This window comes from Equus caballus, chromosome 27 (assembly GCF_041296265.1).
Source record: "Equus caballus isolate H_3958 breed thoroughbred chromosome 27, TB-T2T, whole genome shotgun sequence".
NCBI classification, from domain to species: domain Eukaryota; kingdom Metazoa; phylum Chordata; class Mammalia; order Perissodactyla; family Equidae; genus Equus; species Equus caballus.
In genome coordinates this window covers 56,081,069-56,095,922 of record NC_091710.1, presented here as the reverse complement: position 1 = coordinate 56,095,922, position 14,854 = coordinate 56,081,069, and the positions used below count along the sequence as shown (strand labels likewise).

Sequence of the window (14,854 nt, the reverse complement as noted above, 5' to 3'; positions counted from 1 at the left end):
TCCTGGTACTTCTCTCCCTCCCTCCAGACTTGCTTCAGAGCCTACGATGGCGGCAACCACTCCTGTTATCATTGCTGCCGACTTCAGCCAACTGTGTGCTTAAGAAAACAATCGTGTGGTCATACCTGCTGAGTGCTCTGTGTCCGTGGAGGGTCTGGTGAAGCTCACAACAGCCCCAGGGGAGGGCTTTCCTGATCCCATCGTAGGAAAAGACAACAAAACTCATGATATAACAGCACAGTGGTAGACACCTTATACACCTTTTATATATTTATTTATTTAATATGTGTATTTATATGTTATATATATAAATGCCTATCATATATAGGCATATAGATGTATATATGTATATGCATGTATTTGTGCATATGTGTATTTTGCATATATACATATTTTATATATTATATACAAAATGGATAAATGAATCTTTAAAATAGATAAAATGCTATGTATTTCGTATATGTACTGCATATATATGTATATATACATACAGGCACATATATGTATATGCATATGTACATACATATGCATATGTAATCTAAAATTCTTATTGTTCTCTCGTTTTTTTTTTTTTTTTTTGGTGAGGAAGATTTGCCCTGACCTAACATCTGTTGCCAATCTTCCTCTTCTTTCTTGAGGAAGATTGTCACTCAGCTAACATCTGTGCCAATCCTCTTCTACTTTATATGTGGGGTGCTGCCACAGCATGGCTTGATGAGTGGTATGTAGGTCTGCACCTGGGATCTGAACCCAGGAATCCCAGGCCACTGAAGCAGAGTGCATGTACATAAACTGAAACACTATGTCACTGGGCTGGCCCTTATTGTTCCCTTTTTCAACAAAGATGTGGAGGCTCAGAGGCAGGGGAAACTGTCTAGGGCAGAAGAGCTGGGTTTTGATTCTCTGGGAGCTGGGAGCTGGAGTGTCCCCTTACAGAGTGGCGGTCCCGTGTTTTGGGGAGGCAGCAGCTCGGAATGGGCTCCCTCTGAGCACCTGTCCCGGACACCCCCAGCCTCTGGCTTAGAGACCCCCTCCCAGGCACAGCTCAGTCGCTGGGAAGAATCAACCCACGGTCCTCTAGTCAGCTGGTGACTGCTTCCTGATCCCTGGGACCCGCCTCGCTGTCCCCATGGGTGGTCGGGTGGCTGCTCTGTCCTGACCAGCTGGCTGGCCTCACCTGCTCCCCACACCTCTGTGTCCACCCAGCTCCAGGGCATCTGTGTCTGGAATAACCCTATCACAATATCATTTCCCCAAAACCAGATAAGTTAGATCAGAGCACGAAGGAAGGGCTGTACCATTGGGAATATTCTAACTTAAAAAAAAGAAGAAATGTTGAACAAACAAGGGAATCCCCCCTCCCCTCCACCACACAATGGCATAAGCTTGTGAGCCTGGGGTTTTAGACACGTCCACAAAATTTTACACTTGTATGAGGTTGGCATTAAAATGCACCTTCCAGTCTCTGGGTATGCCTCCTGGCAAGAGGCTTCGTCCCATAAAAGCGCGATTAATGCAACATGGCTGACATCACCTTGCTTGTTCAGCTCTGCCAGCATGTTTGGAGGGACTCGACAGTTCTGATTACTTTCTGAGGATTTTGAATGGGAGAGAAAATATTTGGCTCAATGTCAAGAAACTCTTAGCATTTAATATGCTGAGGAAATTGGACCAAGAAACTGTAATACTTACACTGCCAAGGAGATGTAACAGCCGTGGTTACTGAGTAAACGCATATTTTAGATAAGGAAATTAAATGCTGAGGGTATTAACTTCCTAAATAGCTCTGTTGGCCTTCAGTGCTGCTATAATTAAAGTTTGAAAACAAAATCTAATTGCATTGTGATCATAAACAAGCTGAGAAATGAACGAACAGAGTATGGACCCAAACATTTGCTCACAACGTGCAGAAAAAGCATTTTAAATCCTCAAATCTTCCAAGGATTTTGAAATATGAAAGTGTCTAAGGTAATATTTCTCAGGTGTTAAAAAGGTCATGTTATCACTATTGCTTCATTGCTTTCTCAGTAGATTTTTGACAACAAGACTTTACCTGACAGCATGTCGTCAAGTGAAGGTGGACTTCAATTTTGGATCTAATTATGAAAAATCACAGACTTGAACATTTTGTAGAGGACAGAACGTTTTGAATTTTTAAAAAAATGCTTAAATATGTTTATATTTCTTGTCACCAATCCATCACAATCAAAAAATACTCAACTCATTTGGATGTGAGGATTTAGCTGTGGGCCAGATGGAGCAGGTGGAATTCTGAGTTTGAAGAAGCAGTCAACAGGCTTCAACACGACCCCCTCTAAATGACCCTGGACACATGTCTTTTCTCTCTTCCCCGACCCTAGATGCCGACCCACTGGTCACAGGTGCTCCTGGTGCGCCCATGGACTTGCAGTGCCATGATGCAAACCGAGATTACGTCATTGTAACATGGAAGCCACCCAACACGACCACTGAGAGCCCCGTCATTGGCTACTTCATTGATCGGTGAGTGTCCACTGGGTCCTTCCAGAGATGGAAACGTTGCTGAAGCGAATATTACCATGGACAATGTATTTGGAAATTTGTCTAAACTCAAGTTCACGATACTATTCATGATGGGATCTAGGTACTTCACTATTTTGGTTATTTAACGCTCCTGATGAGAGAAATGGTAAATATCGCCAAATAGGCTGGGCTTAGTATAACCACCTTAGGTTTCTTTGTGTTGTAATCGGAGCTCTGTCTTTCTTTTCCACACCCCGCATCAAATCCCACCTTACTTCTCCAGTTAGGAGCCAGGCTTCACGGTTCTGCACGGGTTCAGCCTGGGGCTGGGAATGGGGCTCTGGCTGCATAGATCCCACCCCATTCCTCCTGCTGAGGATACAGATGGGCACAGAGACATGCAGCTAAGGGGAATGCCAGCTCACTCATCCCCAGTGTCCTCTGCCTCTTCTCTATTAAATAATAACGTTTTCTTCTTATTTCCAAGTAAAGAATATTGAAGTTTCTGAGTACAAATTGTTGGGATTTAACTCTGAGTCAATGACCGAAATGTAGGTCATCATTAACCCCGATGGAGCTTTAACTCTTTCAGTCTCATTTCCTTGTTAGAGTGCTCACAGCCTGGGAAGGAAACACAGCAGAGCCAGTGAATTTACTGGATATTCAGTTGATGCCTCAAATATACATTTCAATTAGTGAGAGAAATTACATTCAAAGAAAATGAATTTAGATCTAAGACAGAAGGGTCAAAGCTATTGGGTTGTAAGAGAATGGTTCCTGGTAGGAATATAAAATTTCGTACATATAAAACACAAGAAAATAAGATGGCTATTTCAGGAATAAAATCAATCATCTTGTTTTTTTGGCATTATGTTGATTAAATTCTCTTCTCCACCCCAACTAAGCTACTTGTTTAGATAAAATATTCACCATCAGGGTAATATTTTGGCGTGCTAGAGTCGGATTTGCAGAGTGCAGTGTTCAGGCTTTACTTTGAATTAAAAAATAAAAAACAAGAGAAAAGCTATTTTCTATTCTCCTGCAACGTTTGATAATTTTTCTAAACTTTTGGCAAAAACGATTCCATGCACCTTCTCAGGTAGTAATCCACTCTCCTCTCTCCCACGTTAAAGACGATAAAAGCAAGGGAAACTTGCCTGTCTGGGAGGCAGTCCTTTCCTACATTCCCTGGCATCCTAGCCACTTGGTGATTTAGGCTGGGGTTCTCCCTGCAAGACTCTCAGTTTTGACCTTGTCATACTCTGGCTGAAACAGGTCAGCACACGTGGGTCAGAGAACTTTCGTTAAAAATTCTGAATAGTCAGGACGAAAGAGACTCGCTTCTTTCTAAAGCGAATATACAACCCTGATGCTGAACAGTTGTGAAAGATGAACTTTCTGAACTTGCTGTTTTCTCCTGGGAATTTGACATGAAGTTTTGGTGCTGAAATTTCTCAACCTGTGAAAAACGGAGGTTAATCTTTTCTACATTTTGAGGTTTCTGGTCAAGATTTAATTGATATTTTGAAAAGACTTCCAAATTCCACATGAGAAGCATTCTAGAAAGAAACAGCTTAACATTGTTGGAACAGACTGCTAGCCAACCTTCTGAAGAGGATTCGCTCCTATGACTCTGCAGAGTGGGATGTGGGTGGGGCACGTGGAGAGAGGGGCCATTTCGCTTTCTGAGCCTTGGCGTCAGGCTTAGGGCACCCTGCGATTCTGCCGTGTAAGTTGGAAAAAGAGCTCTCAAGGATGGCTCTGAAATGACTTCTGGAAGAAACTTCGCCTAAATGTGTTTGAAGGCAGGAATTGATTTTCAACTATAAATTCTAAGGGCTCAGGGCAATATGTATACATGTGTGTGTGTATATATATATATATATATACACACAACTACTATTTGTATAAATCAGTGTTTTGACAGCATAGATTTACCAATGTAAGATATTTTCCTGTTATAATTCTTTCGTATATATAACATGTATGTGTAATATATGTATATACCTGTATATACTTATTAGATTCACATACTTGTTATTTTCTACCCTTTTTTTAAAAATTTGAAGATGTGAAGTGGGAACCGACAATTGGATTCAGTGCAATGACGCCCCTGTAAAAATCTGCAAATACCCTGTCACTGGACTCTTTGAAGGAAGGTCTTACATATTCCGCGTGAGGGCAGTCAACAACGCAGGGGTCAGCAGGCCTTCTAGGGTGTCTGAAGCTGTGGCTGCCCTTGACCCCATTGACCTCAAAAGGTTACAAGGTAGGTCGATAAAATTTCAAGTTCCGATGAGGACTGGGAGACTTGGGGCCATTTTGCGTGGTTCGTTCTTTCTCTTTTACCCCTAAGTGCACGTGAGCCTTAAGAATATCTCCAAGGGCTGAGTTAGTGTGGCAATAGTTCCTGGTCTCTGATGGCGCCCTCAATGTCACTTTAGGGTGGACACAGCCAGGCTGACATTTATGCTTTAAAACTAACGTGCTTCACTGAAATCCAGTGAAGTTGGTTCTTAGTCCATTGACGATACAATTTCAACAAGTAATGAGACCTAGAAGGTGTTGAAACCAAGCCGCTCAGTTTCTGAATTTTAATTTCACGTGACATGGATTCCTTAATGAGGTTGGACTGTAAATTATGGTTTTAAGTGAGCCACTGTATTTCCTTATGGGCATGGTCTTTTGAATCCAATACCAAAAGCTGAGGAGCACTGAATATTGTTAGGACTGCTTCCAAAATATCAACTCTGGTTACTTCCAAGTAGTGCGTATGACGTCATTGTAATGCAAAGGCGATTCAGAACTTGTGCTCAACTGGGGAACCAGAGCTTGCTTTAGGAACCCTCTGGATGTTAAATTACGCATCAACCCTTCTCTCTGCAGCAGTCCACCTGGAGGGAGATAAAGAAATTGTGGTCTATCAGGATGAACTTGAAGGTGAGTATCACTTCACTACTTCCTCTCAGTGGCTTGTACCCCCGGGATTGAGAGTTGTAACTAGAGACACGAGAGATGGAGAAAAAACACCCACGGTGGGGGGCACTCTTTACAGGTAAAAATAAAAACTGTAGGTCAAGCCTGCCAGCTTAGGGTCTATGGAAGTTTAAAAAGAGTGAACAAGGCAGAATGAAAGAGTGAGAATCAGAATCAAGGTGTAGACAGTTTTCTTTTGGGTTCACAAATGCATTCTTTTGGGGACTTATCCAGAAAAAACCCAACTGAATCTAAGATTTGATTACTACTGGTGCTGGGGTCCTTCCTCACAGACTCCGTTAGTGGAAGAGTGTTTTGTTTTATTTCTTTAAGCAAAAATTTTATTCCTCACATTTTAACTGAAATGGACTGATTTTTTCCTATCCAATAATGTTCCTGGTTTGAAATTTTGACTTTCCTTTATTTATATTGGATTTTATGAGTACTTCTTTCCTTCTACTCCTTCCAGAGATAGCTGGGAAGATCTATTAAGAAGGAGAATCTAGCATTATTAAGCAGAAATCCAAAGATTTTAATTGGACTTATAATTAGAGTTCATAGATACCTAAAAAGTAGATTTCAAGTTAATTGGGAGCCACTGCTTGAGCAGATGGACCTTCGGGCTTTTCTTTAAAGTTGCAGCCTTGCTCCAGGTTCAGGAGAAGTTTGTTGCTTGATTTTCATATTTGCCCCAAAATGGAATCCAAAAGCTGTATCTTTTGCCCCTATAGATATTTTTCTCTAGTATCCCAAAAAGAACCCCTAATTCCCAGAGGAACACCCTTTAAGAGCTCTGTTTAATTGAATGGTGACATTTAAAGTCTTAATTAAAATGCCCTCTTCCAGAAGAACTCAGAAACCAGGAATGATGCCCAATAAATAACAGAAGAAAATCATTTGGGAAAGGTTGACTTGTTATGAATTCCTAAATAACTGATTAAAACCTAGATATTCGAATGAATTAAAAAATTGCTCCAAATTGTGTTGGAAGAGACGATCTTGTAGTCGACCAAACTGTATGAAATGTGTGTTTTTGACACGAGAGAGGAAAAGGAAGTTCTTTTCTCACCCCTAATAGGCAAATGAGATCAGTGAGGAGAGAAGGGATCTGAGTTATCCTGAGTGGGCATGCAGGATTCAAACTCGGTAAAAATTACCTGAAGTGCGAAGACATAAGTAGCTAGGTAAATGTTGCATATCGATGAGGGAATCTGCCTTATGTAAAGGTCGTTGTGAAGAGCTCTGGATAGGAGCTCGTAGAATCTAATGGACCTTCCCAAGGCAGGCGCTATGCCCTTTCAGAGAGAACACCCATCTTTTTATCCGTAGATCTAGATGTTGGGATATAAATAGCCAGCGATTCATTAAATGCAAAAGAAAGAAACAACACATTTTCAAAGACTTGGTTTTCCAGTTGGTAACATGGAAATTTGGTTTACAGACACAAGAGATCTTACAACTGGAGGAAAGTCACAGAGAACATTTTTCATGTTCCTTCTCATGTCTCCTTTCTTATAAGAAGGCAGGTTTTCTGCTCCCTGGGCCAGTGCCTTCATCTCCTTTGATGCGTTTGTGAAGGTGGCTGTGCTTTATCTCGCTCTGGGAGCCATCCCTGAGGCTCAGTTTGTGGAGCTGGTGGTGACAGGCAGAGGCTGAGACACCCAGGTGGAGTGTTGTTGGACTCAGCCAGGAGTTCAGCCGCAGGGGCCTTCAGATCTCTGGTGGGAGGCTTTGCAGCGAATGAGCAGTTTCCACGATCTGGAACAAACTAGCTATGAATAAAAGCTCATGTGCACTGAGACAGGGGGTTGGAAGGCTCATCTGTTTACCTTACGTGTGTTAAACAATGAATATCTCTTCTAACTGAAAAAAAATGTTTAGAGACAGAAAGAGATTCCATAATGTTGTTAAGCAAACCATTTCTGGGTTCAAAAATGTGCTGTTAGGAAGTTCTTCCCCTTTCTACTCATATCTCCTTTCTTCGTCTAAGCCGATCATTTTGTTTTAGCTAGAAAAGATGCCATTTCTTTGAGTGAAAAAGAAACGTTACTTTTATTGGCTAACAAATTGCTCCTCTGCTATTTTAGGCTTTTGGCTGAATTTTTCTAATCACTTTAATCTGTGTTAGTCTCTTCCTGTAAACATTTTAATTAATATCAATGCTCTTCTCTTAATATCATACAACTTTTCCAATCTTTCTTGAGTTGCTCCATTGGAAAATGGATATTCTATTGTTAGAAGGGCCAGAATAGGCTCTTGCAGAATATAATGAGATTGTTTTCATTCTACGAAACATGTTTCTGAACATTCAATGCACCATGTTGGAGAGGTCATTTGTGGCTGACATGTTGCGTTAGTCATTTGCCCTGAATGATGTAGTACTCACAGTTGTGTATTCTCTTGAAGTCCGTCATCTCAAGGATTCTAAAAATTCCAAATAAACTTCGTGTTTCATTGACTTAGGGAAAAATCTCCTTGGGGAGTTTGTGGAGGCTGTGATCTCCTTGGGTTGACAGAACGAAACACAAGATTTGGAATCAAAAGACCTAGAGTGGCTTGGACTCCAGTTCAGCCACTCAATAGCTGTGTGATCTTAGGAAAGCCCTGTGTTTTCCTGAGTCCCATTTCCATTTTCATCCAGTGTTGACGTGACTCATTAGAATGGGCTCCAGAGGACCACTAGGATGCTGCAGCCGAGGCGTCCGGCTGTGCCTGTAATGAGCAGCCCTGACCAAGTGGCGGAAATCTCCTGGGGTAGAGCATTTGGCCATTTCCTCTCATCTTGTTTTGCTTTCATTGACTTTTCCTCTCTCAGAGTTCTCCTCTCAGCTGTAGGAGTGTCGGGAATGGGTATCTGTTTATTTCCCTGGCCCTGTCCTTGGCTCCCCAGGGCCATTTTGAATCCTCTCCCTTTCTGTCCTTGGTTGGGTCATCTGCAAATCTCCAAGGCTCCTGCTAGGGCATGGCTAGGGGGGTGCTGAAAGTCTTAATTACTCATGCATCTTACCCCGATCGGGGATTCCCTGCTCACAAAAACTGGATTCCTCCTTCTTGCCTTGGCATCAAATAAAATATCTCTTATTCCATTTTCTCTGGGCGTAGAAGCTATGCACCAGGTCTGAATACAATGAGACATTCAGATCTGCCTGTATGTGGGAGATAATTCTGCATTCGGTGTCTGCCTGGTCACTCTGCTTCTGTCATCTGCCTCGCCTCCTTCTGTCCTCCTGGTTTGCTCGCTGGGTCATCTGGTGCCCCTGAAATAAACCACGATTCAGTCTTGGAAGTTCGGCAGACCCTACTCGAGGAGGGGCCTTCTATATCTTCTCTCTTTAGTGCCTCTCTCTGGATCTCTTAGGTGTGGACATGGCATGTGGATTCAGAGCAGGCCCACAGGGCATCCTGAGGCCCCGCTCCGCCCTGCTCTCTCAGGCATTTCCCTGGAGACACCCTGACTCCTTGTTTGAAATCCGACCTACATGCCGGAGTGCTCCTAGTTTAGGCCCCGGCCACGTTCCTGTGCCCACGTTGCCTGTAAAATGTGATGCGCTCCATAACAGGACTCTTATGAAATGAAACCCAGGCTTGTTTGTGTTGTTTCCATGTGGCTGTTCAGTTTCTCACCGGCAGCAGAGTCCTGAGGGTGCAATTAGATCTTGAGAAGGGCTCAGAGAAGTCCTGGGGACGTTTCGAACAATTTTAATCATGTGCTAATCTAATTGGAAGCTCATAATATTTTGTATCGCTGTTACAGGGACTGTGGATCTGGAAAACCTCCACCCCTTGTGAAAAGCTCTTATATCCAAACATAATGCCCTTGACACCTAACATGATATTAAAAAAAGATGCGTGTCAGAGGAGAGGTATAATGGACGTCTGTGATTACAAATATTCTATCACAGTTGTTTGCAAAAGGCTTGTGAATATACCATAGAATTTCACATCTATAGGCATAGGTTACAGAGCCTATGAACGTGGCACAGATCTACTGAGGGAGGGAAGAACAATGCGCTTTAGAGGTTGATACAGACTTTCAATGCTTGGGGGGCATAGAGCACGAGGAAAACAAGCAGAGAGGGCCATAGGCCATCAGGGAAAGTACAGTCACCTCCCACGAGGCATCGGATTGCAGAACGTGGATTGTTAATACTTTCTCTGCATAAATTCCCAGTGTGGTCAGAGCTCCAGTTCTGGTTATTGCCCCATTTCTCCTCTGAAGATCCTACCTCCTTCCAGGTGAAACTCTGGGAGACTTTTGGAGTAGATGCTTTTCTATGAACTGGTTTGTATTAGAAACAAAAATAACGGGATGGTCTTTACCAGCGCATTATACTTTGGCTCTGGAAAAATAGTCTTTGAGGTTTACTTACTTTCCCAGAATAGAAATGGAGCAAAGGACAGCACTGATATGGCAGTTCTTTAATGCCCAGTAATGTACCCAGGGGACGGTGTTCCCAGATGGGCTCGAGCACACAGGCTGACCTGGGTTCATCCAGCATTCACCGCATTTGTCACTCCTCCAGGCGACGCTCAGATCCCGGGACCTCCCACCAACGTACATGCCTCGGAAATTAGCAGGACGTATGTCGTCCTCAGCTGGGACCCACCTGTTCCCCGTGGCAAGGAGCCACTGATGTATTTCATCGAGAAGGTACTCTGTGCTCACATTTCCTGAAAAAGCAAACCTCTGTAGAGTTTCATGTTGCACTGTTTTGTGGGTTTTAAGGATGAGCAGCTGTCAATCATCACAGAGCTTCATCACTACTGTTTAACATGAAGCAAGAAGAGTCCTGGGATGGAGGTCGGCATCAGGGGATCGTGTCCTCCTTCTGGCTTTGCCAACATTCATGTGAGCAAGTCGGTTACTGCGTGCCCCTAGGCTTGAGTCCCCCACAGAACGTGGGGCCTTGGACTGAGGGGTCTGTCTGTTTTTTTTCCTGCTGGAACATTCTCGGATCCCGAGTTCTGAGGATGCCCTGAGAGGTGCACAGGAGGATGATGGTTCCTCCTTGCTCTCAGTTGGCCCATGAGCTGTGTGGCCACTTGGTGGCAATGTTGTAGAGGAATTCACACTCCAGACGGTGCAGGGTTAGACTCGCTGGTTTGAGGATGTTTTAGATCTACATACATATAAAGAAATAGCTTATGTGTTGAAAGAAATAGCCCTGTGCATACGCACACACACACAGATAATGTATATGACCAACATAGTTCCTCACACATGGTCCTTACTACGTCTGTGCCTTCTCTCCTCCTTTGATCTAATCTGCCCTATTGCATTAAAAAATGCTGGCTGTGACCCACTCATCTGACTTGGTGACCTACTATTGGGTTGTGGGCCATTGTTGGAAAACATTTGAAGTCTTACAAATTCTGTAACTATGGTTCTGTGATACTAAATTTATATTACAATGTAACACATAATGCAATACACATAGTATCCACATACAGAATACAACACTTAATATGGGAATATAATATATAATACAGAATAATATATAGTGCAACGAGGCGAAGCATAGCGGAAATGGAAATGGAAATGGGAATGAGCAGTATTTCAGACTCCAGAGTGTATAACGACCCTCTGGCCTTCGCTGTCTATCTGCGGTGCCTCGTTGCCTGGATCGCTGTGACCGGAAGTATGCAGGGTAAAGGGTTAGGTTATTCACTTGGGGTGATAAAGTGCAGGTATTTGTGTTATGAAAATCTGAGTGGTCCGCCCCCGTGGTGGTGCTCTCCCATGAGCCCTGTCTCCTTCTCAGAGCCATTTCCCTGGTCATCCCCCACTGCTGCCAGAAATACCCAGTATCAGCAAACACATCTTTACAAAGAGGACTCCATCACAGAGGGCTTAGTGTACCTCACTGCTGCTGCCAACAGGGGTGAGCAGCTGCGGCGGGTGAGCCACAGAGATACACACTGTGATATAGGAGAGGAAGCTTCCAGGAGCCCGGGGGAGCCGTGGCGTTCAAGGACCCAGGAAGCAAGGAGACCCCAGGCGCGAGCTCAGCTACACACCGGTAGAGCAGGGAGGCAGAGGCCTGATGACGGGCTGCACCCCGTCTGTTGTGGTCAGCTCAGGGTGGACAGTCTATTCCCACTTCTTCCAAGATGGTCTTTTGGTGACTTAGTTCTTATCAAGCATTAAAAGAACCACAGGATTAGTTGTAACAAATTTTTCTCCTTTTACTCCTATATTTCCATTCTGTGTTAAGACCAGGCATAAATGAGCTGCACCCGCGATTAATACCACTGATTTTCGGCAGCCTCCTGCGTCACCCTGGAGCGTGTAGCTGGAGGCGTGATCCTCCTCTCAGAGAGCTCTGCGGGACGGTTCCGCACAGGACGGTGCAGGAACACTGTTTGTTCTGGGTGGGCTCCTGGACGGCCACGGCCTGTTCTCTCCACACTGAGGCCCACGAGCTCGGCATCCAGCGGCCCATCGTTTCCATGGAGAGTTCTGCTTGTGCTGGAGGCAGTGGTGCCCTGCCCGTGTCCTTGTGTTCCTGGGTGTGCCCTCAGGCCCACGGAGGCGCCCGGGGACCTGCACATTCTCCTCCAGCCTCTGCTTAAAGGATGAGCAGCTTGTGACTGACTTTGGCTCCCAGGCTTTTCTTGGGCTTTTGGAAGCTTGTAGTGTTTTTCCAATCCCCTCCCTGTCCTCTCTCTGGTCAGCCCCAGCCAGCGTCCCCACTCCTCTGCTCTCCCTCCCCAGGGTCCCCAGATGAGAACACACACAGGCCCGGGGGGGCCCCCTACCGCGGACACACGTGTCAGCTCTGAGAAAGGGACTCACTTTTGCTGAAATGAGAGGAAACTGGTCCTTCAAACATGGATCTAATGTCCAGAAGCCTGGGTTGTTATCTGAAATGTTTTCAGGGTTCTTTGTAGCCGGGACAACGTGTACCCAATTATTGCTACCTTAGGATTCCTTTCAAAAAGCGGGTTTATCTCTATAGGAAAAATATTAAATTAAACACATAACCAAGGTTTTAAAAGTAATTATCAATATAAAAATTAAACATGCAGTATAGAAAATTTGGAAAATACAGAGATGTACAGTAATTCCATCCTATAAAATAGTCATTATTAACATGTGGTACATATATTTATAGGCTTTTTCTCTACAAGTTTTTATATATTTGATATATCATAGATACAATTTGCATCCTGTATTACATTTAACAAGATGATGCAATTCCTCTCCTCTGATTAAAGATCTTTATACCATAACTAAAATGGCTACATTGTTAAGTGTATGAATGTATGATGATGTAGCTCACCCTACTGCTAGTTATTTAGATTATTGACACTTCATTACCACCACGATACCTGCAAAATAGTGAAAATCTTAACTGGAATGTGATCAGTTGAGTTATGTTGGAATTTTATGAATATAGTCCTAATTATCTTTAATTACTTATAGTTGATTCCATTTTACTTAAACTGTGTTTTTGACAGTTTTTTTGCTTTCATGAAAAAATTATTATTGGCAAGCATTTCCAACTTTGGGTAATTTCTTACCTACTTCTGGCTTCCTTTTTAATAAAATCCAGAAAAGATTTATTGACGCCCCAGTATGCAGAGTACATTGACATTCCTCAGGGGGAATTCGGTTAACTGAAACGGAGTATTTCCTTCAAGACGTTTTTGGGGGTCTCTCGGGTTCCTATCCTAAGTCCGCTTTTCCTTGCAGTCCGTGGTTGGGAGTGGCAGCTGGCAGCGGGTCAACGCCCAGACGGCCGTGAGGTCCCCTCGATACGCAGTCTTCGATCTCGCTGAGGGGAAATCGTACGTGTTCCGAGTTTTGTCAGCAAATAAGCACGGGCTGAGCGAACCGTCAGAGATCACATCCCCCGTTCAGGCCCAGGATACGATCGGTGAGTTGCTACAGTGAATGACCAAAATTTAGGACAGGCCCCAATAAGATGACCGTGGATGTCATTACCTGTCATGACATTAACGGTGCATACGAATTAAAATTCAAGTTGCCTTAAAATTCCATTTGACAAGAGATGATCACTTCTCTGCCATAGTTTGGTTGGTTCTCAACATTTCTCCAAATTTCCATCTTTTTATGAAACTGATAAATGGGTTAGAAATGTTATTAGGCAATCATTACTTTGAAAAAAATCCAGCCCTAAACGCACTTCAGTTTCTTGCCTGTATGGCTGGAAGTTCCCTCTCTGAAGACGTCAGATACAGATTATAGAAATTCTGAATTGTGCTGGGTGAGAAGACCCACGGTCAAATCTTGATTTTATTTTGAGTCCTTTTACAGATTCTGATAAATCTGATAGAAATGTGTCTTATTTTCTTACAATTGGTAATTTTATGTTCTGAAAATAGTACCCACTTAGCCAAAGCATTTACGTCAGCGAAGATCTTTCTCAATGCTTCTAGTGTCAGTGCAGGAGATTTTGTAATTGTAATGCCCTTCCTTTGGAGTCGGGAAGGGCCAGAGAGGACTGTGGAGCCCCTGCCAGGTCCCCTCCGTCTCTCAGCACCCCCTGCGTCTCCCCGTGCCTTCCTGCTTGTCCTAATTTCCCCCTGAGCCCCAAGCCCGGGTTTCCCTCCCCCTGTGGACAGAAGGCCTGGACGGTCTCTGGGGCGTCTTCCTCCACTCTGATACTGCTGACCACGTGTTTTGTATCCTCTGCAAAGTCATTCCCTCGGCTCCCGGCCGGGTCCTCGCGTCGCGGAACACGAAGACGTCGGTGGTGGTGCAGTGGGAACCGCCGAAGCAGCAAGACGACCTGCTGGGCTACTACGTGGACTGCTGCGTGGCGGGGTCCAATGTCTGGGAGCCGTGCAATCACAAGCCCATCGGCTACAACAGGTGCAGCCCTGCCCGGAGCCCCCCTGCCTGCCTCCCTGAGGCCCCAAAACCACCACCAAGAAGCACAACCAGATAGGAGCCACACAGCACGCAGAGGACGGTGTGCTATGTAGAGACGCAGCTGTGAAGGCTCTGAACAAATGAGCCTGTGTTCTCATCCGCCCACAAGGGGTGCAGGATTTTAAAGCTGATGAGTGAGTTCCTGCACACTTGGCTGAAATGAGTTGTCTATTGATGAAAGAAGAGTTCCAGAACCCTGACTCTTCTGACGTAATTAGCATTTCTGACTTATCTTTGAAAGGAGGGTTGAAATAGCAACCATGACGTGAAAGGTGCTTTAGTTTTTCTGTGATTTTTTGAAACTTTGAAATTGCTTGGTTCACATCACTGACAGTCCTCCCCCCTAGCTGCCAGTCGAGACCAATCCAGGGGACCTGGCTTCACCCTCGCAGGGGCGGCACCAGCTCCCTCTGCTGTGGGAAGTGAGCATCCTTGCTCCTGGCCTTTCCTCCTCCTTTGTGGCCGGTGTGCTGAGGG

General features: G+C 44.3%; 1 protein-coding gene across 12 annotated transcripts in view; it reads left to right on the top strand.

The window, feature by feature from the left end:
• The window catches only part of MYOM2 (myomesin 2), a 93,472-nt gene that overhangs the window by 28,593 nt on the left and 50,025 nt on the right, over positions 1-14,854 (top strand). For all 12 annotated transcript variants that reach the window (XM_070252790.1, XM_005606427.4, XM_001495857.6 and 9 more), the window contains 6 exons: positions 2,361-2,502; positions 4,572-4,771; positions 5,389-5,442; positions 10,002-10,129; positions 13,175-13,358; positions 14,143-14,317. In XM_070252790.1, the coding sequence (XP_070108891.1) occupies positions 2,361-2,502; positions 4,572-4,771; positions 5,389-5,442; positions 10,002-10,129; positions 13,175-13,358; positions 14,143-14,317 (883 nt within the window). The remainder of the gene's footprint in view (positions 1-2,360; positions 2,503-4,571; positions 4,772-5,388; positions 5,443-10,001; positions 10,130-13,174; positions 13,359-14,142; positions 14,318-14,854) is intronic.